This window comes from Columba livia, chromosome 24 (assembly GCF_036013475.1).
Source record: "Columba livia isolate bColLiv1 breed racing homer chromosome 24, bColLiv1.pat.W.v2, whole genome shotgun sequence".
NCBI lineage: Eukaryota > Metazoa > Chordata > Aves > Columbiformes > Columbidae > Columba > Columba livia.
This window is the reverse complement of record NC_088625.1, coordinates 1,116,762-1,144,589: the sequence shown is the minus strand read 5'-3', so window position 1 is coordinate 1,144,589 and position 27,828 is coordinate 1,116,762. Positions and strand designations below refer to the sequence as shown.

At 47.0% G+C, this 27,828-nt stretch overlaps 1 protein-coding gene across 5 annotated transcripts; it reads right to left on the bottom strand.

The window, feature by feature from the left end:
- Positions 1 to 1,392: 1,392 nt before the first annotated feature.
- On the bottom strand, positions 1,393 to 24,505 carry DRD2 (dopamine receptor D2). Of its 5 annotated transcripts, none has more exons than XM_065040243.1 (9): positions 24,388 to 24,505; positions 23,813 to 23,932; positions 8,014 to 8,326; positions 6,609 to 6,718; positions 5,996 to 6,132; positions 5,121 to 5,311; positions 4,471 to 4,557; positions 3,499 to 3,835; positions 1,393 to 3,002 (listed from the first exon to the last, which is right to left on the bottom strand). In XM_065040243.1, the coding sequence occupies exons 3-9, from the start codon at positions 8,293 to 8,295 to the stop codon at positions 2,809 to 2,811; spliced, it is 1,338 nt and encodes a 445-aa protein (XP_064896315.1). In that variant the 5' UTR covers positions 8,296 to 8,326; positions 23,813 to 23,932; positions 24,388 to 24,505; the 3' UTR covers positions 1,393 to 2,808. The 5 variants fall into 5 exon arrangements, with proteins under 5 accessions (XP_064896315.1, XP_005500774.2, XP_064896313.1 ...); XM_005500717.3 differs by lacking the exon at positions 24,388 to 24,505 and adding an exon at positions 24,043 to 24,286; XM_065040241.1 differs by lacking the exon at positions 24,388 to 24,505 and adding an exon at positions 10,598 to 10,758 and having other exon boundaries at positions 8,137 to 8,326; positions 23,813 to 23,915.
- Positions 24,506 to 27,828: the final 3,323 nt, after the last annotated feature.

The window sequence follows — 27,828 nt, the reverse complement described above, 5'->3', positions numbered from 1 at the left end:
TGAACATCGACAGGACACAGGCCCTTTTCAACAGCTCTTTTCCTCCATGACATTCTGGAAGACTTTTTAATCCAGTCGTTCAGGTGACTTGCGCTATAAGACTCTGCATATAGATTCAGAAAGGGTTTTCAAACAAGATACACAGTATGGAAGGTGATTTTTGTTCTGGGTTAATGCTGAGCACAAAATAAAATGATGATACAAAGTAAAGGCGTTATTGACATTGCAGTTATTTTGAAGGCTCACACCAGGTTTTAGGACAGGGCAAATATCACCTACGGCAACTTCCAAATGCTTTAAAGCTTTTTTGTTTCTGTGCATATTATTTTCTATTTTGATTCAGTTCCCCATCTGTCGGTTCCAAGTCAAACGGCGCCTTTCTGTTTGGTGATGGTAAATACGTCAGAAAATGGAGCAGTAGCTTGTTACTATTTTTCCACCAGAAAAACTACTGACTTTATATTATTCTTTTAAATCTGTTAATTGATACCATCCTGAGCACTGAGTGAACTTGCTTGGTTAAAATTGGGGGGGTGTTGGAAAGAGAGAACATGCCTGAGATCTCTCAAGTTACTGTTTCCAGTTTTCTGATGTAAAAAGGAGCGGAAAGTTTCCTGCTCCTTCCTCTGTAAGAACTGTTTGTTTCCCCTTGCCTGACATAACAAGGTTCCCTAGCTGTGTATCATCGTGCTAAGGCAGAAGAGTGTCTGACCCCATGGTTTGTTGTGACAGCATCATGTAACACCAGGTTCACATATGTCAACCTATTGTCGCTCTGATAAGCATTTGCTCTTCTACTCAGTTAATATGTAGGACCTATTTCTGCAGAGGGTATTTGCTAAAATACTTCACTAAGCTGGGACACATTTAGGCAGCTGTAGGATCATCCTTCATTTAAATTTACAGCTATGAACTTGAGGAGCCACGTTCAGATGTCATACAAGTCCGTGGGCTAAATACTGATAACACTGCTTATCAGCCTCTTCCAGGAATACAGGGGTTAGAATAAAACCTTTGGAGCAAGGGGTTTGCTCCAACTCCTGGTTTGATTTCAGAAAACAGCTGAGAGCAGGTGTTGTAGCTGTGTGACACAGTCTCTGCTTGACATACAGCCGGATCACATTGTACCCGCACAGTCCATCCCACAGGAAAAGGCTCTGTTAAGGAAAACCAGAGAATAAAAGAACTCCACCGACAGCTGGCTTTATTCTGAAGCAGAAATGGTGTGAGTGTTTCCCAAACTGCACAGGGAGAAAGGGATTATATTGCTCTCCAGATTGTGTTTTAACATCTCGAGAAAACAGCTGGTAACTGGAACTCGGGAGCCTGCCTCTGCATATGGCTATTGCCATCATCCAGTCCTCCAGATCCTACAGTAATTTCTAGCCAGGCCTATTTCCATGTCATTTTATTAATCTTACTATATTTTATTTACAGAGATACTACAAAATATGTTGTGAACTGAGTACAATTAGTAAGTACAGTGTGGATTTGGCAATGCCAGAGTCAGCGTGGTGAAGTGATGCTGTTACGGGTTTTCGATTGTTTCAGCCCATGAAAGAGACACATCGGAGGGTAAGGATGCTGGGAACATCCAGACCTTTCCACAGTCCAGCTTGGACACAGGAGCAAGTCTAGCAAGGGGCTTCCTTGGGATTTTATTCTGGCTTTTTCCAAAACACACAGTTTTATCTCATTTAAGTTAGGCACGATGTTATTCTGCACTCTCTCTGAGAGACATAAGCAAATCATATCTGAGGTGGTCCTCGTCTTCGTGGCGCCCTGACGTTAGGCGAGAGCTGCACCTAACTCAGCTGACTTGTCCAAGTTCACACCTGAGACGACCCGGCTGCAGGTGCCTCACCTGGCACACTGTCCTCGTGTTTCCACGGTCACCGCACTGACACTCCTCACCTAGTTCTGTACCTTCTTGTCAGAGACTGGAGGTGAAATGCTGGTGAGCAGAAATCACTGCTGCGCTGGCTGATGGGAGATGGCGGTTGGTGTCCAGTTTATCTGAATGTACACCATGCAATACAAGGTATCACTTCTTTAGTTTCTCTCCATCTATTTTTTGGCTTGAGCTTCTGTTCAATCCATCCTATTTATTCATATTTACACTGATGTAGTCTTCCACATGAGACTTAGGTTCCCCTTCCTCCATCTGGCCGTTGCTTATAGGCCCACATTGTTGCAGGGTTTGGATTTGTAGGTGGCAGAACCTTCTTAGCCCACCTGGGGATCTCTTGAAGCTTTTTCGCGAGGCTTCAGCAGTTTAATACTCTGTAAGTCAGCTCGAGGTGAAGGCAAAGCTATTGCGTGGAGTTTCCGCAAGCTCTGTCTGGCTCCTATTGCAAAGCGGAGAAGATGGTCTTGTCTTTGGTGAGAATTGTGTCGATGACGTTACCACACAAGCCAGCAGCGGCAGCGACCTCTCGCTGCATTCCCGTGGCTCTGCGCCTGCCTGTGTTTAATGCACTCCAGGTTAGATGGCCTCAGGCAAGAATCAAGTCAGTGTGTCTTGATTCTTGCTTCCACTTTGAACACAGTGTGAGGGTAGCTCTGAAAAGTGCCCTTGGGATTGATGTCCCAGAGTCCAAAGGTCACCTCGAGGCATGAGAACCTCCCACACGAAGGTCCCCCTTACATCCCCACCAAGAGATGCAGGGTCATGGTGCTGCTGTAACACCGTAGGCCTCGTGCCCAACCCAGCAGCTCCAGACCTCCCCACAGCTGCCCGATCGTGTGCGTGAATGACATTGATTTATTTTTTTCTCATTCTTAAAAACGTGGTTGCTGATTTTGCTTTTAACAGTGGAGGATCTTCATGAAAGCCTTGCGAAATTCGATGTTGAAGGTGGTGTAAATAATTGGGTTGACAGCACTGTTGACGTACCCGAGCCACGTAAAGGCGCTGTACATTGCTGGGGGGATGTTGCAGTCGCAGTGCATGTTCAGGATGTGAGTGATGAAGAATGGGAGCCAGCAGATGATGAAAACACCTGGGGGAGAAGGAAAGAGACAGATTTTGATTACTGAAAGCTGGACAAATGTTGAGACCATAAGAACAGTAAGGTTCTTTTGGGCATAAAGGAAAAAGGTTTCCCTGAGGAATAAGCTTTCTGCTTGCCTGTTAAATCTCATAGATTATATTCTGACTACCCAGGTGCTAAAGAACTTCTTTGATGATGTAATTAGACCGGTTTCTTGCTGAGCTCTGCTGCCTTTTGTGCTCTAGACACCCATGGGCTCTCTTGCCCCTGCACCCAGCTGTCCTTTAGCAGTCCAGCCCCTCTGTACAGCACCCTGAACCGCTCCTAGCGGGGAAGGAGGGAGCCTTCCTACCGGCAGCCTCTTGCCTACATATCTTCCAGTGGATCCAGTGAAATGATTTCTGTGGAAGCCTGGAAATACGGCAGCGTTCAGACTGGCTGACTAATCCTGGGTAGCTACTGGTTTCCTGTAGAAATAGGAGAGGAAGCCAACGCACGCTCTCACCGAGTACAATGGCTAGCATCTGAGTGGCTTTCTTTTCCTTCTGTTGTGACAGTTTTCTCCTGTTCATGGCCTTGAGCAGAGAGGTTCTCAGCTTGCCGTTGGGCATAGACTGGATCTCAAAGACCTTGGCTATGCGAGGGGTTTCTTTGGCATGTCCGTTCTTCTCTGCGTTCCCAGGGCTGTCCAAGGGTGCCTGCAGGGTTGAGTTGGTGCCCTGGGTTGAAGCAATTGGCACAACCAACCGATGGTTACTTGGTGCCGCTGGTTTGATGGTGGTTTTCTCGAGGGGACTGGTACTGGACACCATCTCCATCTCTTCTATGTGACTCTCCACCTCCTGGACAAGAATCAAATGTCCACAACATAAAGACAGATAAATATACAGAGAAGAGCAATGAACATTCCTTACAGAGTGAAGCTGGATGATGTTGACGAGCAATCAATCCCCCTTCTCCCTCCCTACATTTTTGGTAGACGCCTGGAGAAAGGTCTGTGAAGTGTTTACAGACAAAAACGCTTTGGGGTAGATGGGATTGACAGAACTGGAGTGAATGACTCTCCTTTATTGCACAAAGAGGCTTAGACATGGGAGAGCCACTGTCTCAAATTCATGTAGATTTTTATTTGGGTTTTCGGAATATAAATAAAACTGAAATCAAGAAGCAAACCTCAACACAAACAATGCAGTCCAACCCTTAAATAGCAGACAGGAGGAGAAAATCGAAGACTTAAAATGTCATAGCTCTCATAGCTGATCTTTAGGTGAGCTTAGTCTGGCTTTTTGAGCTCTGATCTTAAACCCCCTGCTTCACTCTAAGGAATGGGAAGAATATTTAAATTTTGAGATTGAATGGTAACCTTTGTTCTTAGTTTATTTTTCTCCCACCCTACATAGATTCATTTTGTGTCCTGAGAGGAGAAAAAGGGAAAGCTAAATGCCCTGAAAAGCTACCACTTCTCTTTAACACTCACCACTTTGCGCTTATTAACTTGGAAACTCCCATTGGACTTCACAATAACTGTGCAGAGCTTGACGTCTTCTGGATGAGTGCATTTGTCCTAAGGGGCAAGCACCAGCTCAGAGGTTACACAAGCAGATAGAGATTGGGAAGGGAAGGGGTAAGGGAGATAGGTGGAAATACAAAGAAAGGGCATGAAGCGGAAATTGATTGGCGTGACTAAGGTGCTAAGAAAGATGCAAAACTACCCAGATGCAGCAGTAATGGAGGTGAGTACCGCTTGGCTTTTCACCAAAGGAAGGAAACCCCAAAGATCTGCTTATGTTTCAGTTTATCCCTGTCTCACTGGCCCCTTGCTCGATGTGACACTAGCCCCTCAGGCGATGCAGTTTGCAGGTGTTGCCTCTGGGACTATACATTCCTACTGCTTGTTTTGCAAGTGCTCCAAGAGTAGCACTTGAATAAGTGGTCTCGCACTTAACACGCTCAGCTGGACTCCACTTATATACATATTGTATGCTTTGAGAGGCCGCTTTCACTGCAGAAGGATCTTTACCAGCGATGTAGCTTGCAGCCCTGCTGCACAAACCATTGCCATTGAACCCCTTTGTGAGGATGGGTAAAGGATGGAGGCCCATGAGAGCAGCACAGGGGTCTAGTTACCTTCAGTGGGGCTTGTGTGTCCGAGTCCAGGCCGTGGCTGCTGCGCTTGGTGTTGACGCGCTTCCTGCGCTTGCGGAGCACTATGTAAATCTGCACGTACACCAGCAGCGTGACAATGAAGGGAACGTAGAAGGAGACGATGGAGGAATACACAACAAAAGCAGGGTTGGCAATGATGCACTCATTCTCATCTGGAAGACAAAAAGTTTCAGGCTTGTTGTCCCTGTTGCTAGGAGCTAGCACTGGCTTCCCCTTCTCCCTCCCTCTTTCAGAAGGCAGAGAGATACCTAGAGAGTGAGGGGTTGATGTTCTTGGGGGACCACCATGTCAGCTGGAAGCGGTACCAGAAAAGCAAACTCCCCTTGGGTCGCGGGGAGGTGCACGTGGACCCGCGTCCCTGGCTATTGCTTGCCTGATCAATAAAAGCCTGCCAATCCCATGCTGTGTACAGTCCAGTCTTCCTACAGTGGCTGAACAGCTACTTCTCTCCTGTCTCAGTGAAGCTATTTGTCCCATGCCTTTCATTTTCACGTGTTTTAACATAAGAGGGATTTTGATTTTGTAGTGGACAATGTCAATATAACATATTGACGTATATATATAATATAACATTGGCAAGTGTTGTGTAAACTTCTACGAACCTCAGTTCTGATGTGTTTAAAACACTGGTCTGGAACAGCAAGTAAGAAAACAGATCCAGAAGCAGCTGTCCGGGATGACACTGGGAGAGGACATCTGAAACAGGGATGGCTACATCCTCACAAACCGAAAACCTGATCCCCATGCTTAATCCTGACTTGTGACAGGACACCCTCTGGGGGCTCAGTAAAGCCGGGGAGATGCCAATAGCCAGCTGCAGGTGGCATAACACTCACCTGTGTTGTTGAGGCCGAAGAGGAGAGGGCAGGAGATGGCAAATGAGAGCACCCAGACCACAGCAATCATGACCGTGACCCTGCGCTTCGAGCTGTAGCGGGTGTTATACAGCATGGGCATTGCTACTGCTGTGTACCTGCAGTGTGAAGACACAAACCCGGTTTATTGCTATTCTGCCCGTGCTGACAGGCTTTGTGGGCAATCACGCCCCGTTACTGAGTCTGGAAGCCCGGTGCAGCACGAGAACATTGGCCAAGCTGGGAGGTTTTGGAAGGCGCGAGGCTGGGGTCAGCTTAGCGTTTCTCTTCACTCGCTCTGAGCTGCTGCCTTCCCGCTGGTGTCTGCTCCATCGCTCAGCTCTGTAAACAGCAGGACTGAACTAATGGGGATGTATACAGACAATTCCATTTACGTTCTCCAGACCAGTGTTTCTGTGTCCGCTTCTGACAGAATCCCTGCTCAGACCCCTATTAGTTCCTCTACAAAAGATGTCCACAACACTAGCTCCCAGCATTTTCAAGTCTCTGAGTCACAGGTAAAATTAGATAATATAAAGATGGGTGTGACTTGCTGCCCTAGATGTGACATGACTTGCTGCCATGGAGCCCTCACCTGTCAATGCTGATGGCACAGAGGTTGAGGATACTGGCAGTGCACATCATAACATCGAGGGTTACAAAGATATCACAGTGGATCCGACTAAACCTCCACTCACCGACCACCTGCAAAGAGAGAGAATAAGGCCAGTGAAAGAATTTACTGAGGATATGCTATTGAGAGGGTCTAAAGGGAGAACTTTGCACAAAGATACAGATTCTTGCTGGTAGCTGGAGATCAAGAGGGTTCAAAATTTAGTCTACGGAAGTTCCAGCTGGAATCGGGTCACACGCAATCGGTGACACGCTGCATCAGGTAGGACTGTTTGCCATTGAGTGCCTTTGAGGACTTTGTCCTGTCTATTCGAAGGTCTCAAGCTATGGCACGGTCACAAAGGAAGCACTCTGCTCCATCCAGACTATTCTTTAGAGGATTTGCCTGAGGGCTGGTGTGGTTTTGTCCTTCCCAATTCCGTCCTGCTATCCCATATTGAGTTGGGCAGCCCAAAGAGCAGCGCAAACCTGGGCTCGTATTCCAAAGGCATAAGGGAATGCAAGTCTCCTAAAAGTCAGAGTGAACTATGTAGGAGCTTAAACAGGTCTCCGAAGCGTTGCAAAGAAGTATTAGAAAGGAAATGCCTTAATTTTATATCCTGACCTCCTTTAATTGTGCTTCCAGCTTTTTATTAGATGCTTTTTTGCAATTAAACCTCGGAAAGGTCTGCAGTAGAGAAGCAGGAGCTCTCCTTCGTTTCTTAGTTTAAAAAAATGGTGTAGAAATTCCTCGCGTATTTTTTAATGTGAACAAAATGAATTTGGTTTAGAGTGAAAATTCTTTGACGCGCTACCTGTTGTGACGAAGAACTAACGCTAACACTTCCAGTTACCGGTAGCCCTTTTCTCTTCATTTCTCTTGCTATTAAACTGAACTTTGCCAATTAACTTTAATAGCAATTATTAGGACTGCTGTATTTGACATGTGATGAAAAAAAGTATATTTCCCTCTAATAAAAATAGAGTCCTACAGCATTTGAAAATAGAATGAATAAGATATCTATTCTTCAGTTATTTCTGCTCTGATATACATAACCATAGGCAGCATAAAGAAGGAAGAATGACTGCATTGAAGCCTGAGTGACAGATGAATACTTAGTGATTTCAAAAGCACCTGAGAGACAGTTACATCGGTAACTTTCATGAGAATTTGCCCAAAGGCAAAGGTTTCCAGCCAGATATAAGCCAAAGCAGTTTCCCGAATGCATAGCTCGAAGTTCCATAAACCACAGCAAAAAGAGAAATCCTTTTGTTATGGGAAATTGAGGAGGTCTCGGAACTGCTGGTGTCCAGGGCGCTAAACCTTCCCTCTCGCTACCCGTTCACCAGAAACACTCGGTACAGCAGGAGAAAAGTGGGTCACCCACCTCCAGATAGACCACCCACGGCATGACCAGAGTCGCTACCAGGAGATCTGCCACCGCCAAGCTGACGATCAGGTAATTAGTGGTAGTTTGAAGGGCTTTTTCCCTGGACACAGCCATACACACCAGCACATTGCCGAAAACGATGACGAAGATGAGGAGGGTGAGCAGCATGGCATAGTAGTTATACTGAGGCTTCTGGTCTACACTGGACTCGTTGAGTGGTTTGCTCCAGTTCCTGTCACCGATGTCACCATTGTACCAAGAGAGGTTTAGGGGATCCATGGAGGTGAAAGTGCCAGGCTCCAGTTTCACTCTGATAGACACAAAGATGTTGAAAGGACAGTTAGACCAACGTGTGAAATGAAAATAAACCAAGAGTAGCTGTTTTGAAGTCGGGGCCGGATTGTGCCTTCTGCCATTCCCCCGGCGAGGTGCCAGTGCCAGGGGAAGATGGTGGGGGCAGGACTGGGTGCCATGCCCGAGCTGCCCTCTGCCGAGGAAGCTGTGTGAACAAAGCTAAGTGTGCAGTGTGCTGTGCGAAGGGAAGGTCACGGGTTCTGCTGTGACGCTACACTACAGCTGAACTGGTATCTCCTGAGTCATATTTGTGTGGTCCAGGCTAGTGAAGGTGCATGAGCACCCATGAAGTGATACAGATTTTACATCAGCAGTTGATGCAAAGCAGCGCTATCAGGACTCTGCGTACCCCCAGACCATTGCAGTCCAACTACACATATATCCACCTTATAAGAAACTGCCTAAATGTTAAGCTACATCGCGCAGACCGAGCTTGGCAGTAGGTGTCTGTGTTGGGGTCTTTGTCTGGTGCCGGCATATGAGAAATAGAAATTCTATATTTGCAATGAGGCTGCAGCATTTGGCCGCTGGCTCTGGCACGCTGGACAGAGCCGTTCCTGGCCGCGTGGCGAGGCTCTTCGGGCTCTCCTTTAGGTGGGCTCACTTATGATCTCCCAGGCAGACAAACGCTAACACCGAGTCATAGCTGGGCCACCGAGCAAGGTGAAATACAGATCTGTCCCATTTGTTGCCACACAGCAGCTTTGTCAGCTGGTAAATTAGTGCAGTGAGGCCAGCAAAAATAGAGTTGTCATATGCTAAGTGCCAGCCACAGCTGCAGAGGAGCTCCGGAGTGGCACAAATCCACACCGATCATTCTAGCCCCCTGCCAGGCTGGCTTGTGTGGTTAAAAGCAAAGTATTGAGATCTGTAGCTGGGCCTGAAGTGGTCACTGCATCACGAAACGGTGATGTGTCAGAGGGCATGATCGAAGAGTAAAGGCAAGAGCTGCTTAAAAGCAACTGGAGATTGTGGAGGTTGGGTTTGGGGTTTCTGGTTCCCAAGGTCTCGAAGGGACACGGCTCTCCAGACATGTCTCCATCAAGACCACCGTGATCTGCAAATCCGGCCACGTTCTCAGACACCCCTGAACAGGCCATTTAGTTCTTTTATTAAAAGACAAAGTGAATTCAATTTATTAAACCACGTAAGTGATCAAAATAGCAAAACATTTGCAAATATCAAATTCACCTGGGAACAATGGTTTCTTTATGTTTCACTGAGCTTTTGTGTGCTTTTCTCATTCAAAGAACAATTTGTATAATAATCCTTGGAAATTTGTTGCATATGGGTCCTTAATAGCTGATAATTCAAAAAGTGTCTGTCTGACAGTGCTATCAGCAGCACTTGATAGCTCTACAAATGTCTTCTTAGAAGCTGTCAAAGTGTCAGAAATTAATTAAATGTTAGCTTCTGTGACTCAGAGTGAAGGGGAAAATCAATGCTAAATGCAGCAACGGCTTTTTCTTTTCTCCTGGTGCCCTTTGCTAATGCAAAGCTATCTAGAGAAGGCAGGAACATGCATAAAATGCAGGATGAGAAAAAGAGCAGAAGTATAGAAAAGTATCTTAAAAAGCATAAAAGGAGTTGAGTGATTCGATGGGTGCAGGATCAGCCCCTTGGTCCCATTCTGGCTCCTCCTGAGCTGTGACCGCAGTTCACAAACCAGGCTTGTGCTTCATGGGGAAAAGGCCAGAGACAGGGCGAGCTCTGAGCGGTCCCAGCCCCGCGCGTCTCGCAGGCCCCGCAGCCGGTCATCGCCAGGGAAGCTGAAAGGTTACCTGTGAGCATTGTGCAAATGGAAAGGCTTGGTGTTTCTATTGGAAATAAAAAAGGTTTAATTTGGGAAAATGAAGCAAAAAAAGGTCCAGGTATTTTGCATGAAATAGGGAAACTAAAACACAGTGTAATTTGCGATCATGCAATTGAAGACTGTATCTAGTACGTAAGCATATGACATAGGCATATGTACAAAACGACAATTACATGGACAACTCTGTTACTTCCTAACTTCTAGGAGTTTGAGTTTTCAGTCCTAAAGATAACACCAGTTTCTGGCATCATCTGAAGCCATTGTGGTGGCCTTCAGAGTGACTGGCGAGTCTTTCAGTACCGCCCTAAGGAGTTCTTTCTGTTTTACTGCGGACAGTTTCTCAGCAGAGAAGAAAGAAGCATTGAAAGAGCTGACTAGAAGAGAGAGTGCTTTCCACCGTGTTTGTCCAGGTACCTGTTTCCATACGGAGGCAGAGGGAAGGGATCACAAACACACAGAAGAGGTGGTACAAATGGCACCTTCCTATGCACTGTCTTTGTGGATTTCAGCATCCCTGTACACTGCTGCCCAACAGAATCTCAGTTTTAGCTGGGACTTTGTATGTGGGTAGAGACCTGAAACGGAACAAATTCCTTTGTGAATTAACTGCAGCAAAGCCACTTTAATTCCCGCACAGAGTCCACATGGATTTTTAGTGTGGCTGAGCTAATCCAGATATGGATTTACTGCGAGGTCAAGGGCAGGACAGAGCAGCAAGGTCGCAGCCTTGCGCCTGCATCGGAGCATCGCTGCTGCTTCCCCTCCCGCGGGGCCGGGCACACACCTGGGGCTGTGCTGATCCCTCCTGGGGTGCCCTGGTCACGCATGGCCTGACTGGGGAGCAGTTTGCCCCCCAGAGGAAAATAGCCTCTCCCAGCCAGCCCCCATGCTTTCGGGATGACTTGCAGCAACCGAAGGAGATCTGCTGTCTGGCTGCTACTCCCTGCTGGAAACGCCAGGGAAAAGGGAGCCAGAATAGAGGCTGTAAATGCAGAGCCAGAGCTCTTCTCTCCTTTCTGGTTAACTCCCTATTCTTTTCCAAGAGCAAACTGAAAAATGTTTGTTTGCAGTGCCACTATTTCTACTTGGCTTCCTGTGATTGATCATCTCATTATATTTGTGGCAAACAAGCACGACATCTCCCTGGCAAGTGTGTAACGTTCACAACTGGCGGCAAGAAAACTGCTTGTCTTTCTGGCAAGATCTAAAACATGAAAAGTGTACTAGGTGGAGTTTTGTCTGTCGTATAGAGATAGATGTACCAGACAGCTCGCTAGGAAGCAGGAGTTAAAAGGGTCCAGCAGGAATGCATACCTACAGCTCACCTACATGGGGCAGTATCCTGGGTCAGCCTCCTGCTTGTCTCCGTTCTGTGCTAGGCCAGACATGCCCTGATTCAGTGCAATTTTTTGGTTTTCTCTCAGAAATAACAAAATGTAACACTCTTTTTGGTCTTTGCTTGCAAACACCTTCAAGCATAAAATATTCACAGGCCTGATCCTGAGGTAGCATCGGTGTCTAGCTGACGCCATGGTGCGTGTCATTGCAGCATCTGGTTTCTGTTTGGTAAAGATTTGTGGCCTTCTGAGATAATCAGGGCCTGGCTGACAAAGCATGCAGCCAGCCCTTGCGTCTTCGTAAAACGGTACGAAATACCCTAAGGATTTGGCCGGGATGTAACGCGTTGCGGGTGAAGTTGGGAGCTCAGCCTGGAGCAGGCTGGGAGAGATGGAAGCAGGAGCTGCAGGACGCGGCCCTGGGCAGGCAGGTGAGGGCTGCAGGCAGCACCGGTGCCATCGGGGGATGTTGCCGGTTCAGCGTGCTGCAGGGAACAAGTCTCTACCTCCATTTCCCAAGGTATTTCTCGCACGCAGTTCTTGCCGGGTTGCCTGTTTCCCTCTGATTGCTGCTACCCACACGTACCCATCAGGTTCCTGACATTCTAGCCAAGGACTATGTGAGAAAGGTGATTAGAGACAGATTTGTTGCCCAGACATTTCTGTTTCACTGATATAAATGTCTAAGTGAAATTTGCACAGTACAGTGCCTTCCTGAATATTGTCATTTTCCTCTGAAATTTGGGAATCGACGGGCCACAGGAAAGCTGTCAAACTGACATCCTTTCTGTCCTGAAAATGCTTCTTGATGCTGTTTACTGGGCTCCCCTGAGAATGCAACTCAGACACTGTAATCAGAGGAAGTAACACATCCTTTTGGAAGAGGGAGGTGGTGGGAGAGAAAGGGAAGGGGCAAGTGTCTCTGAGGAGCTGGGGCTTTTTCCCTGTTCAGGAGCACTGTGCTAAGGAAGCAGTTTCTGGAGTAGATTCACTGTTTCTTGCATATAAGCTCAGAGTTGCTAATCTATGCTGTGAATTCCCAGTCATTGTTCACTGGAGAGCAAGGGAGGTGTGTAACAGCAAGCAGCAAGAACCTCTTCCCATCCATTTCTATGCAGGAGACAGCGTCTGCAAATATTGAAGAGGAGGAGGAGAGGTCAAGAATTATGAAAATATTGTAAATTCGTTCTTGACCTGAGAACTGCAGTACCCACTGCCATGCCGATGAAAAATCCCCGCCACCTACCTTGGCACCTGACACTCATCCAATACACTCCACACAATAAGCAAAGCCCCGGAGGCTTTAAATAAAGCTGACTCCCCTGCGCACCGAGTAGCACACGCGAATCCGGCAGGGGTTTGACAGTCGTGACTGATGAGGTCCTGGCAGTAATTACATTGGAAGCAGTTTGAGCACTGCCTGTATCTTTTCAGAAGGCGGTGCTGGGCAAACTTAGCTTTCTACCCTCACACTTTCTTCGTGTTAAATCTCTAGTAATATGTAAAATGCACAAGCTTAGCTACCTCTGCACCTAGAAGCAGAGAAATTAGAGACAAAGATCCTGACAAGGGTGGTTTTATTTTGGGGGGAGGGGGGGTTAGATCTCAACCTTAGCACTGTGCAACCTTCCTCTCTATCCAATACAACAGTTCTTCCCACCAGCTCCTTGCAAAAAGCCTCTTGAAAATCTTGCTCCTCTCCTGCCGTACCGTGTGGCTCCCCATTCTTCAGGTCCTTTGTTATTCGAAATACAAGTGCAAGGCATTTTAATGGAAGTTATTGCTCACTTCTGATTCAGAAACATTGCTGCATTTCACTTGGTCTTGCATAATATCTAATTGGATCTTCCTACTAGAAAGCGAGCATATGTCCCCCAGAGCGTGTTGTAAAGCACCTAATCTAAGTGCTTCCTCTTGTGAGCGCTCAGAAGTGCTATTAGCACGGGGTTGGGATATAATATGCTCCTGCCACATAGGCCTTTGAGTCACCAACTTCAACCGTTCTTCTCGCTGGTGCCACAATATTTTCTATTCTCAGCGCGTTACTTCTCAATAATTGCACCGTTCAGAGCTCTCTGCGCTAATTCTGTAATGTGAATCAGCACCTCCTTAACGGCAGCACCGGGACGGGGGGTGAGGAGAACCGCAGCAGCCCGAGCTCCTTTCGCTGGACCACAGACCTTCCTCCCTGTGAAAGTGGGGGACAGGATGACATTTTTGCAATAGCCTTGCAGGGTGACCATGAGCCAGCACTGGGTCCTGGTGGCCAGGAAGCCAATGGTACCTGGGGTGGGTTAGAAGGGGGTGGTCAGTAGGTCAGAGAGGTTCTCCTTCCCCTCTGCTCTGCCCTGGGGAGACCACACCTGGAATATTGTGTCCAGTTGTGGCCCCTCAGTTCCAGCAGGACAGGGAACTGCTGGAGAGAGTCCAGCGCAGCCACCAAGATGCTGGAGGGAGTGGAGCATCTCCCGTGTGAGGAAAGGCTGAGGGAGCTGGGGCTCTGGAGCTGGACAAGAGGACACTGAGGGGGGACTCATTCCTGGGGATCAAGACAGAAAGGGGCAGTGTCAGGAGGATGGAGCCAGGCTCTTCTCGGTGACAACCAGTGACAGGACAAGGGGCAATGGGTGCAAACTGGAACACAGGAGGTTCCGCTTAAATTTGAGAAGAAACTTCTTCCTGGTGAGGGTGGCAGAGCCTGGCCCAGGCTGCCCAGGGAGGTTGTGGAGTCTCCTTCTGTGCAGACATTCCAACCCGCCTGGACACCTTCCTGTGTAACCTCATCTGGGTGTTCCTGCTCCATGGGGGGATTGCACTGGATGAGCTTTCCAGGGCCCTTCAACCCCTCACACTCTGGGATTCTGTGAGAGATGTGGGTCCTGCCGGAGCAGAGCCATGGCTTCCTCTTGCTTTTGAAGAATAGGTGGGTACAGGACAAGCTTTAATCCTTGGAGTCTTTGGCACATTAAGAATCTGCAGGCTGGAGCCGCTCCAAACACAGCCCACTTGAGCAGTTCTCAGCTTGGTGGGAACGATGGGCAGACAAGGATTTTGAAAAATCATTTCTGACCGTGTGTGCTTTTGATTTTGGACACCCAACTGGAAATATTACACACATCTTGATTTCCAGTGTTTAAAGGCGAAGAATTTATTTCTTAAAAGCAAACACCCATTCCAATGTCTTACGTTGGGCTTGTTTGAAGACACATTGTGGAAACAATCAGATCTTGCACTGCAGAACCTAATGAAACCTCTAAGAGCTTTAGAGGTGGTGAAATAGTAGCGTAGGTGTCGCATATCACCTCACTCCTGCTTTCTCGCATGGAGATTGCTGCCAGAGACAGCTCTTCTGACTAGAGAGTCCTTGGTTCTTATTAAGTGTTGCATTACTATAGACCTAACATCCTGTTCTGTACAAAACCCTATTTGTTTCTTAATTCTTTTATACGTATCCTAATGCCAGATCTTTCTGACTAGATCTGAGCCTCTGACTAACCTAATACATTCTCAGCCTTACGATACTGGTGATCTTTCTTCCTTTAGAACTTGCTATGTGTCAGAGATCATCCACCAGTGTGTGCAAATAACCCTTAATCAGCAGTAGAGCTAATTGTATTATTTTTGAGGAATTGCAAAGGTTGAATCTATTCACTCCAAATCCCCAGCAGTCGTATGCAGAGGCAGCTGAAACTTGAACAAAATATTTACTTGTAGGTTCTGGTTAACATGTGGCAGGTGGTTCAGGGTTTGGTTTTAATCTGTTTAATGTTCACTGTACATTTTGGTGCTTGGCATTTGTAACGTATAACTTAATTTGATTGCAGAATTGTGTTAATTCCTTAGCTGAATGGTTTTTCCCCTCCAGCCGGGCTCCTTGTGCAGCACCCAGCACAGGCGTATCTCAGCTCCGAGCCCTTCAGCCAGCCTTTATTAAAAGTAAATAATATTCAGATTGAGGAGATCGAATATTTGCCTTCCATTTATATAACGTAACATTTGTTTAACACCTGCTCTTTTCGTTGCCACCACTATCACGGAGCTGGTTTGCAAAAATGTTTGCCAAAAGAAGTGAATTCCGGAGGAAAGGAGAGCTTGGTTCCCTCTCCCTTCTTTTTCTTAGATGCCGTGGGTGTTTGCCCCCAACCGTATCTGACTAATATTTGCCACGAATTCCCTTTTAATAGATTCTTGGTAGAAGGTTTGATGAAGATGTGTCAATCAGCACAACATTCATGTGACTCCTTCTTGCTCTAATTGTCACTTCCCTGTATTGGAAACTTGAAGGGACCCTCAGGTGAGTTGCTGCCGTCCCTCCTGGCCAACGGGCACAAACACAACACGGGCTGCCATCGGCAGAGGGGAGGCTCTGTGCACTCCTTCTATACAGATCAGCCAATGCTCCTCAGATTTCAAATCCTAATGATCTTTAATCATTTAATCCCTGACCCAAATCAGCTCAGCTTAAATCCTACCTCTGTCATCTTTGCGAGCAAAATGTGAATAAGAGAAGAAGCTGTCTCTAATTCTGTACCTGTTATTTTATATCTCCGCCCATGGAGTGGCATTCAGCTGTGGAGGAACTGGGCTGGATCATCAGCTTCTTAAATTGGTGTCTGGTTTTGTGGCCATAGTGCTGAAAAGGACTTCAAGAGTCATATGGTTCCTGCTTTACGTCGTGGCCGTTCCATGACAAGTGTCTGTCTGAACTTCTTGACCTAACCATAAGTGCCTTCCAGATACACAAAACGCTTTATTACCTTTTATATATATACATATATATATATATATATATATACTTCCTCTACAATTTGTCTTTCGTTCTCTTGCTGTTTCATCGTGTCCCCTCTTTGCTCCACTGAGTCTGCTCGCAGAGGCAGAAATGCACTACGCAGCAGATGTTTCTCACTGCTACTCGTTGTGATACAAAGCACACAGAAGAATTGTGATACTCGTTGTGATACAAAGCACACACTCCTAGAAGAATTGTTGCCCCTGGCCTGATCTTCTTCCCAATGGCAGTTTTGTTTTCAAACAGATTTGGCCCTCAGCTTGCGCAGCAGAGAGACCATGTGTATTTGGATCTCAAGCAGACATGTGAGAAAGAACCACATGCAGTATCTCAATAAGACTCACCTGGGGATGACAGGGAACCAATTAAAAATTTAAAATAAAAAACCAAACCCATGCCATAGAACCTATTTCCTGGTGCCACTCACATTTTGGAGGCCGGGGAAATTCGCAGGGCTGTCGTCCTGTGACGATGGCACGGTGACTCCTCACTCACACCCCTTTTCCCTGGGGCTCCTGAGGACAGCCACCCCCCTTGGAACACACAGCAGGGCAGCAGACTAAAAAGGAGCCGGCATCTTTCCCCCCTCCAGCCTTCTGGCTGAGCTAAGGAAAGATGCAATGTGACAAGAAGTGTCAGATGTGATCAGATAACCCCATACGATGTCGGTGTTGCCCCGGTCTGACTCATCGTCAAATCCCTCATTGGGATGGCGAGAGTCAAGCGCTCCCTTCTGCTCCCGCATCCCGCGTGTGCGCCCGCAGTGCCCCGTGCCCAGCTCGCTCCGCAGCCCTGCCCTGATGTGCCTCTCGTGGAGACAGAGAGGAGGAGGAGAAGCTGCCCTTCATCCTGCTGGTGTTTGAGGACAGGGTTTTCAAACGTTTCTAAATAATAGAGTGTCTGTTCTTACTTGCTTTTAGTTGTCAAAGCTCCTCAACATTCTATACAGGCCGTCTGGTTCTGGGTGCTACTTTTTGAACCCTTCACCAGCTAGGTGATGTCAATGGTTTTATCCTGGCTTCCTCAAGAAAGATGCTCCTCTGTTTATACTGCGGGGGGGAGAAGTTGTTGTCTATGCATCTGCTGGGTGTATTTTTCTCTGCCTGGCCTTTGGAACTGGTGTCAAACAAGCTTCCTACGAGCAGAAGGGTCTTATGCTACATGTTAAGTTCTCCCGCCTCTTGTGAAATCTGGGAGTGGAAGGAGAAGATAGCCAGCTTGTTGTGCCTCTTCAAAGACCTCTGAGAACCCGCACGGGGGATTCAACCCACAGGAAAGCGGGTGTTTTGCTCCACCATGTGTGGTACAGCTTGTTTTCCAGGTGAACGCGTGCCTATTTTGCTTTGTCCTGGGCTAAGATGTTACAAGATTTTATCTACCCTGCTCGGTTTTACTTGACAGAAGACACTAAACTGAACTGCTTCCATAGGCGACTATTAAAATTCAGGCAAGCTCATTAGCATTCTGAAGACTGACTACAGCGCACGTGCAGATCACAGCCTAGAAATACATTGGTCTCCAGCCTGTTGAGCATCCCCTGCTCACCTGGTGGCTTTGGGCTGACTCTTCAGTGGGGGAGCAGGGCCCGTTAATCTGGCAACTGGTGGAAACCTTCCAAAGACACATATCCTCCCCATGACTTGTTGCTAGCACCACTGACACATCCAGAGCCAAGGGAAAAGGTGATTCAAAGCTTCAGTGCTCAAGAGACCTTCACATTTTTCGAATGTTTTGAGTCATTTCCATTTCGAAATTGCAGAAGAGTCTGCTTGGGCAGAGGAGAGAGCTGCCGTTAAATGGGAGCTGCTCTCGGAGCTTTTCCCTGTTGACTTTTACACCGTCAGCAAAACTTGCAGCCTGCTGTGGTGTGTTAGTATACGGAAAGCTCTAGTATACAAAATACAACCAGTTTGAAAGGGAAAGATTATAAGTTAAATCCACAAAATGAGCAACAGGAGAGGAGCAGGAAGGAAACATTGCACGTTGGGCTTTTGTTGTTGTTCTTTGCTTTGTTTTAATACTTCTTCTAAAGTATGTTTGTTGTTTCTACAAACAACGCCTCCAATGCTGAGGCTTTGTGGGTATGTTTCTGAGGTCTTTGGAGTCAGAAATTCAACAGTATTGAAGTTGCAAAATGTAGCCCTAAAGGATCTTAGTTTTTGTCATTTTCTGTTGCTGTTGTAATTTCCTAATTGGTTCTTCCTTCACACCGAGGAAAAAACCTCAATGGAGATAGTTCTGGCCATGAAGCTTCCAGCCCGCCCCAGCTCTTACAACTCCCCAGAACCAGGGGTCAGGGGTACCAGAACAAGATGTTTTAAAAGTGCTGCTTCTCCCCCAAAAATTTGCTCTACACACACACTTTCTTTTACAGCAAGGACTGTACAGTTTTCCCAGTTTCCTCAGATCTTGCTCAACAGACATCTGTGCCAACTGAGCTCTCATTCTGACACAGTTGTGATTCTCAGTGTGATACCTTGTCCTGCAAAGTACTTGTTGATTCCTCTGATCATTTTGAATAGAAAGCATACTGCCCAATGCCACAGACTCTTCTAGGGTGCAAGGGGCCAGGACAGATCTAGGGAAGACTTTATGGACTGAAACACACAAGCCGTCGCAATACGGATCTGTGTAAAGCTGGCGTTATTTTGTTTAAACCAGTGAGCGATGTGCTACTAGTCCCATACCCAGCGTTGTGTCTCCGAGAGCCCGACCAGCTCCCAGGGGAGTCCCTGAGATCACCCCTGCCTTGCAATTTAAATGCATATGATACATGCCAGGAACATCTATAGGCAGAACCGCAGTGCCCAGCACTCACTAACACACGCCTAGCCCGTTCGCTCAGTCACAGTGGGATGAAGCATTCCTATACAATCACAAATAATGCTTTTAAAGCATCCATAAGCTCACAGGGACGATAAATGATTCATGTTCTGGGACCAGGGTGATTTTTACTGTTTAATGATGTATATGGGGGGGTGGTGTTTCTATTTTTAATGGTTTTTTGCAAGCATAGCTTTTCAAGCATGGGTGACTAAAAGAGGCCCCTAAATCAGTGTGTAAGTGCCTAAAGGCAGGCAGGCTGCCTGGAGACACCCCGTTCCGCCTGACAGGGGAGAGTGACACCCCCAAGCCGGTAGATAAGGCCACAACTCAGCCTGGAATGGTCACCAGAGAAAACAGATTAACAGGTTAGAAATCTACGTTCAGGTTTCATGATCCTGGAGGTGATCACATTTTTCTTGACTGTCATACAAACATGTAGAACCTGACATACACAAATACAGAGGTAACTGGAGGTCATACAAGTGCCTGTTACAGCCAGGATCTTAATCCGCTAAAACTCCAAATTGTCTGAGATATCTCGATAGCATTTGGGGTGAGGATTCAGCTTAGACAAGTAGTCCGCAAGGTGTCATATATTTGGCAATAGGTTTAACTTTCCGATGCGCTGTCTCAGCTGCAGCGTTCAGGGGAGTGTGATTCAAAACCACGAGATGCTGGTGAAGAGTTCATTTTTCCATAAAGCCGCAAATTGCACAGCGCATTCTCAATAGTGTTGATTTTGCTGATGCATCCCCAGCGTTAGCAGTTGGCAACCTGAAGCAGTGAGCAAAATCAGATACATGTATTTATCAGCTCAGGAGTGTGTTTCCTGGGCCACCGCAGGCAGAAACAACCGAGGCTGGTGAGCCCGAAATTTTGGATAAATAACAGAACATGTAGAGGAAGGGAGATACAAATGAAAATGAAGGTTGACTGTAAGAGCTACACCGCCGCAGTGGATTTCACTGACTCCAGCAGGACTGGAGAGCTCTCTGATTAGCCGTCCCCAGGCAGCAGTGCACGGGTTCAGCGTATTTATTTAGCTCCATTAGAAATGTGAAGTGTGGATGTCATTGTGATGGCCCAGGCCTGTCTCCAGGGGTTAAGGCCATGTTCTATTATTGACTGCATTTATTGTTCCTCACAGTCTATCCCTTTTTCTCCGGTGCTACATAACACATAAGGCTGCATTTACATTTTCTGAATGGACTAATCATGGCTCTTTGCTTTGATAAAGAATGTGCAGCCTCCCACATAACCACATGGAAACCAACAGGGAAGAGTAAACCAGGAATAAATCTGTTCTAGGGGGCTGAAAGAAATACCCACCAAGATAATTGGGAGAGATGTACTGAGAAGAAGGGACTGAACACACAGTCACATCTTAAAAAAAAAATATATATATAATGCTAAAAATATCCAGATGAAGGACAAGCAAGAGAAAACATGATTGAAGCGGAACAATTGGTAGAGGAGTTAATACTTATTAGCAATCATTTCAGATTGAATATAGGTTGGTTTTGTAACAGCACAAGGAATGATGCATTTGACAGGACTTAAACAAGTGCCTCCCCCTTTCCCAAATAAATGAGTTAGCAACACCTGGCACAAGCTGATGGGTCTTGGGTGCTCCTGAAGAGCCAAAGCCAAGACGGTTGCTAAAAGTTGTTATGTGTAAAACACGGTGAAATCAGACCCCAAACAAATTGTTCAAAATCTTTCCTCCCTATTTTCCAAACCTTAATTTCTTTTAACATCCAGCCTACTGTATTTTATCTTATAGCCTTAAACCAATAGCCCTGAGAGGTCGGATAAAGTTCATCCAGCGCAGCGTCTTTTCTCCAATGATATCCAAAAGCTGTTGTCTGGGCAAGAGGGTGGGAACAGAGCGAGTCTATGTGATACCTATGCAGGTGCTGCTCCATCGTCCCATCTTCTGCACCTCAGATATTTCCTGAGCCAGCGTGGTTTCTGTGCTTTTATTAATGACCAGCGGTGGCGATTCTCTGTGGCGTTTTGAGGTGCCTCTGTGAACAGAGGCTGGGAGGATAGAGATTTGCTGATTTAACAGCAAGGATGGACTTTAGAAGACGAACAAACAGGGAATCGTACTTGATGTGCTGGGCCTTTCTATTTCATGACGGTCCCATAGCTTAGTCCCATAGCTTAGTCCCACAGCTTAGTCCAGTTGCCTCTACTAGCATGTCCATAACTTGTGTTATCAACTGACCAGCGCCTCGAGCCTTTGCTAACGTGGTAACAGCCGAGTCTGCCAGCCCAAGGGAGTACAAGGAAGAACCCATTGAACCAACAATGAAGTGCCATTAAAGGAAAAGCTGAGTATTTTTCCCAGGCGGGTGTCTTATACTTCAGCAAAGCTGGAAAAGATTAAAGTGCAATCTTGGTGCCTGCTGCCTTGCATGCAAGCAGTGCATGCAGAGTGAGTGGATGGCAAGCTGTGATTCCCTTGTGAGAGGAGTGCATCTATACGAATCACCTTTGCTTTGCAGGTTTATGTGGCTGCAACCTGCCCGCTTCAGCGGGGTCCGTGATGGCTTGGGATCAGGTGTGGGAGCAGCATCAGGATGGGCATCAGGGATGCTATGGGACCAATTGTCTGATCGAAATCATGACCTAGCAAATCATGACATGGAAGCAAAATGTAAAGGAAAAAGGAAGCTGTTGGTTCTGGTTATGAGCCAGGTTAGTATAACCTATCCATAGTATAACCTATGCTATTAACCCGGCGTCACCTGGCTTCTGATGGTTCACATGCTTCTCTCTCAAGTCCAAACCATGCACTTTTGCTTTATAAATGCTACTGTGCACCAAGCTGAAGCTCTTTTTTTTACACAAATGCAATCTCAATGCATGCATGCCTATGGAAGCTATATGCAAATGTAATAGCATGGCAGGCTTTACACAATTGGTTTGCATACATGTAACTGCAGGAATTGCATTTGGGTGACGTTTTGTGGTTTGTGACACATCATGTAAGGGATGTGATTCATGTCAGGTAACTGCTGCCTAGCTATCTTGAGAAATACTAAGGGAAAAGGCAGGGCCCAGACTCACACCTTGGTCATTCTGTTGATGTAGAGTTATTCTGGTGTTACCATTTCAAATGATCAGGAGGTCTGAAGTCTGCCCTTCTCTTTCTCTCTCTCTCCATCGTGTTTCCCTGTTGTGCCACACACTGTCTGTGTGAGCAAAAGGTAATCGCATGGTACATTAATCAGTGGAGACTACTTGTACAAAACCTCTGTTCAGAAGGATGGGAAGTAAAGCGTAATGGCTCTAATGTAATAGAATTTCTGTAGCATGAAAAATAAGTTAAATGGGAGAAATACACAAAAACTAGAGAGCGAGTGTTCTCTGCACTTCTCTGGAGTTAGCAGTATTGTCAGCAGACTGTTTTTCTAGATTGCTACAAGCAATCCATGGACCTTTACTTCGAAATAAATAACTCGCAAGCACAGGATTATGAGTTCTCGAAACCATTGTGTAGCTAAAGAAGAACAATTGCACCAAACACTGAACATCCAAGAAACATAACCCATGCTGTTTTGCAGCGAGTGGCATGTGTAACCTATTTGACCAGCTACATTACAATCTTGTGGCTGGTTATTTATAAAACAATCAGGTTATTCTTCTGTTTGGCTTTGAACTCTACTTGAAGAAGAGTGATTCATGCTCCACATGCTGTTAGCTCTGTGGCTCCGTGCTCTGTATGTGGGAAGGTCAGGCTGAGAGAGACTTGATAATTAACATGTGAGGATGTATTATCTGTGTAGAAACCACCTACAGTCAACAACTTTAAACACAAATGCTTCTGCACTGACCAGGACCCAGCGCAATCCCCGAGTCTGCTCGCCTGCCCCGAGTCCCTGCTTTCCACTGCTTTCAAAAGGCCAGATGAAACTTGCAACTGAAGGGCAATGGGAAAATATCAAGATACAAAGAAGAACAATTCAGACTTCCTTCACGCCACAGAGGTTGCTGAAAACCTTGCACGGAATCTGTTTGCGACATTCAGAGGAGTATTTCTAAAAGATTTCTGTCCAGGGCTTCTTCAAGGGTGACACAGCTCCTGTCCCTCACTGCAGAGATCGCTCTACGCCAGCACTGCTGCTGGGGGGAAACTGTAAGGGACACAAGTTTTGCCATATGTAGAAAAATGAGTAAGGGGAAAAAATAGTGCTCTCCTTCAAACAATCTGACTGAACAGTCTAATTCTTTGGGGAAATGGAGTGTGCCCACATCATGTCCTATCCACACATCCTCCTACAGTTTTCCCTGTCACTTTTTCTATTGCGTCTATGCCAGAACAATGTTCAGCGTCAAACTTCTAAAAATGACCGTAGCTTCTTAGTAAACCTAAATGCCTCTTTAGCATTTAATAACAATTGTTTAGAGGTTTGCAGTTAGTGTTTTAGACGAAAAACAATAAGACAGTCTGCATTTTTAAATTTGAAAACTTGCTTCACCTGCTCTGTTTCACAAGAGAACAGCTTAATGGATCATTTGATATAACGATAAATATTTTCTTTCCATGCTGTCTTTATTGACACCACCAGGCAGTGGTGATTACAGTAGCTACTGTTCTCTCTGGTCTGTTGCCGAGATATTCACAACATTTGTATTTCCTGAAGAAAAGCATCAACGTGTATTTCTTACCTTCAAGCCATATGAATCCCTGGAGCAGAGGTGCCAGCACTTTGTGTCCAATATATCCGAACCACCACAGCTCTCCTCCGTGGCTTTTCTCAAGCTCTCCCAGGCTTCCAAGCAGACTTTCTGGTGTTCAGTATTCACACACGCACAGGGGAGGAAAAACAAGAAATCACCTGCTTACCCCCTGCAAACTGGGACTCAGGCAGATGGAACTTGCTGTGGTTAACCCCAACCTGAGCCAGCGACTGCGGGAACTTCAGGAGCGCAGGGAGTGTGCCAGCTTCCCGGGAAGAGGCGATGTGGGAGCAGCGCTTTCCTGCAGTCATTCGCTGTCCGTTCCCTTCAGCACATCGCTGGGTGGAAAAGCAGCAGCTCCCGTCTCCATTTCCCAGAGCTCGGATTTGGCTCGCTGATAATCAGAGCCGCCCCTTCCTCCCACGACGAGATCCCCAACAACCTGTTTCCACTACAGCTCCCTTTGCTGACCGCGGGGCGCGATTTCCCGCAGCGCTCCCCTGTTTGCCTCGCCTGCTGGGGGGGGGGGGCAAAGTTTCCTCCCGCGGATCCCACCGACTCACGCCGGGTTCGATCGCTCCCCGGGGGCGGCTCCTCTGCCCCGGCTCTGCGGGGCGACGGGCAGCGTCGGCGGCTTCGGCAGCGCCGGCAGCTCGGGCACCGGGAGCCGGACGGTGCCGGGAGCGGGCGGAGCGCGGCCCGGGGCTGCTCGCACGGAGGCGGCCGCTGCCGCCGCACCCCGGGAGCCAGCAGAGGCCCCGGCCCCGAGGAAGCCCCCCGTGGAAACGAGCCCTTTCCTGGCCGCTCCGCACGGAGCCCGGCCGCTCTGGGGATGCCGGGCAGCCCGCGGCTCCGCACGCACGGCCGGGGCAGCGCCGTGTCTGCCCCGCGGGCTCTGGGGATCCACGCAGCCTCTGGACTGCGAGGTTACTCGGTGCGCCCGCATGTACCCGGGTCTGCGCGGAGCTGGCGGGTTTCACAGGGAAGGCAGGGACAATGGGGAGTGACGCTCCGGTATGGATGGGATAGCGGAGGAAGGTGGAAAATCTTGAGTAAGGAAGCGGAGTGCAGTTGTTGTTTCTACAGTAAACAGCTTGTGTACTTGATTTGTGAAGAAACAGGTCAATGCTAAGGAAGGGTGTCACCCACCTGCTTTCGTCCCCAGTGGAACCGTCCCAGCAGGGTTCTGTGTATGTGCTGACTACCCAGGCTAAATTCTCAACAGTGCTGCTTGTTTCGAGACTCTCTGTAATGGTAAACAGACCTTTTTGCAGTCCAGACACCAAGAAAAACCATTTCCTGAAATGACAACGAAAGCGTATCTGCTGTTGCAACATTTTAATATCTTCTTATGCTTTAATATCTTTAACACTATCTAACTTTCAAGGCATTAGGAGTCCATAATTTGAAGCTTTTCTTTTTTTCCAGAAATGGCATGATTTGCTTTTCTGAATGTATTTTTTTGATATTACCAAATAACACTAGACAAAGAGAAACCAGACTGAAACCCATGTCTATGGTCAGGTTTCCTGGAGGATTTTCTACAAAGGAGGGGCTCTAGAATACCACTTTCAACCTTTCCTGATTGTGGAACCCTGGACATTTTACAGCAGAGCTATTGACCCATTGAAGATATTGCATATGTGGCTTACTGCGAAAAGTACATACACATGTCTTTCTGAGGCTTCTTTAGCATTAAAGTCAAATGGAATTCTCTTGAACTTTCCAAGCGGTGTTGAAATAGTTTCCTTCTCATCCAAGCGGTGTTCCATTGTGAGTTTTGCCATTCTGAGGTAGCCAAATGAACACTGGAGCTGACTCCTTCAGCACAAACCCCAGAAACAGCCCCAGGAGTTGCTGTAACGTTGCAGTAAACCACAAGTATATCTCTGAAGTGCTGAACTGTTGCTCAGTGCCAGTATAGGAAGTATCACACCTTATTGTTTTGGTATGTGTAGAACACTGATTTCTCCTTGAAAGCAGGACAGGAAAGCGTTAGTACATATGACAGTTTGCTTGCCTAAAGATAAATATATCTACCTAATGGATGGACAAAACCTCTTTGAGATGTTCATGCTTGCTTTCAGGCCAAGCAGAATCGTATCCTCCCCCAGCCCCCTTGGGCTGTGTCACTAGTGTGCTTTCCATCCAAGTCAGGAAAGCAGTGATTTAGTAATTAATAACCAGGTAAGCTATCTAATGGAAGAGCTCTGAGTCTCACTGACCCTTTGCCACCTGCCTAGGCCTTTTGATTTACAGTGAAGATACGTTTAACTTCTTGCAAGAGTCATATCCCTGTGTTGCTGCCACTGTATTCTTTCACTCCTACTAAAAATCAGCCCACCAGAAACCTACGAATTAAACCAACGGTCTGATGGTGTTACAGATCCCATCTCTTGTCTGTGCTAGAAGTGCACCTGGTCTGTTACTCCGCAATGTGAAGCACTACATCCTCAGCGGATGAAAACTGTAAGAGTTTAATTGGGCTATGTAGCTGCCCTTATGAAGTTTGAAGTGAGATTCATTTCCCCTGAATTTTGTATCAAGGATTTGAACAGATGCCCTAGAGTTAGGTGAATCATGGCAGAGAACAGAGCACAATAACAAGGAAAACTCATGTATAAAAAAAAGCCCCAGCCATGAATCTGAAGCCAGACTAAACAAAACCTCGAAATCACAAGTAAAACCTTCTTATAGAAGCAATTTTTCCCCCCTTCCCAGTGCATTTTTGGTTTGTGAGCGCTCACTGAGGCAGCTCTGACCGACTCTTTGGTCAGACGCTGTTCAGCAGCAGCGTTGTGCAAGCAGACAGTCCTGCAGCACTGTTACTGGTTAATCTGGAGCGGAGACATCGCTCCTGGGATATATCTCCTCCTTGATTTTGGGGATGGAGTGGAGTACAGTTCCTGGGGCAAACATCATGAGCGCTCTGCAGTGTTTCCTCAACACGCTCCTGTCAGAGCTCCATCACCGTGATCCCCCCATTCAGTTGAAGACACTTGCTGAGCACGTGCACAAATGTCCCAAATTTTGAATGCTAACTAGGTTATTTTAAACAAGAGAAGGAGAAGAGTCTTCCTGTTCTCCCGTCTCTTTGTCTGGTGCCTTTTCTCTGCTAACAAAGGCCCTTGGGAGCCTTGAGTGTTGGCAATCAGCTTGGAAAAATTCACCTGGATTGCAAGAGCCTCTTTTCTGCCTTTTGTTTTTTTTTCACCCTCTTGTTATTTTTCCGAAGCTCGGCAGCCAGTGGAGACGTGTAATTAAAGTTCATTGTGATTGCTTGGTGATGCAGCAGCTCCCCTACAGCCCAGGCCTCAGGGTGCTGAGTGGGCACCGGTGGGCACTCTCCAGCGTCTAAAGAAACACTCCTCCTTCCTTCCAAGTCGCCCGACAGTCTCCTCCGGTGTCCGGCCACTGGCACCGTTCGCCTTTGAGCACAGGAGGCTGCCACTTGCTTCTCCCCCTGCTCACAGAGGGAGCTGGACAACCTCCCCTCGCCCCCCAGGAGTCCCCATTGGTGTAACGATCAAGTCACAGCACACTATGGGAGCAGGTGAGTTCAGTTTGCTCAAGGTTTTCAATGCCCACTTTCCATGGCTGGCTGTGACAGATCCGTGGTGGAGTCTCTGGTGCTAATCAATACTCCAGCTGCCGGTTTTCTTGCCTGCGGCAGAGGAGGAGACTGACAACACTTTGATTTATGATCAAAGACACCCCTGACACATCCCACAGTTATACACCGAATCCAAGGCTGGCTTCTGCCTGCTTTTCTGATCCAGACCTCACCGGGAGTTTTGCTCTGTTGTGCCTCTTTGACACATCTTGATTTCAGAAGTATCTGCGTTAAATAACGTGTCTTGGTTTCTGGTAAGAAAAAAAAAGGCATTTCGAAACAGCCCTCAGTGTATCTAATTCAGCATCATTATGGGCTGGTGTAGAGGCTACTCAGTGCACTGCAATACAGTCAATGTAAAGAGGGGCAGTGCTTCAAGGGTGCTTTTCCC

Coding starts and splice junctions, on each gene's coding strand:
- DRD2 (XM_065040240.1), bottom strand. CDS start 10,695: ATGCTGAAATCCACAAAGACAGTGCATAGGAAGGTGCCATTTGTACCA. Junction 6,719..8,013: donor CGTGGGTGGTCTATCTGGAG/GTGGGTGACCCA, acceptor CTCTCTTTGCAG/GTGGTCGGTGAGTGGAGGTT. Junction 3,836..4,470: donor AAGTTAATAAGCGCAAAGTG/GTGAGTGTTAAA, acceptor ATTCTTGTCCAG/GAGGTGGAGAGTCACATAGA.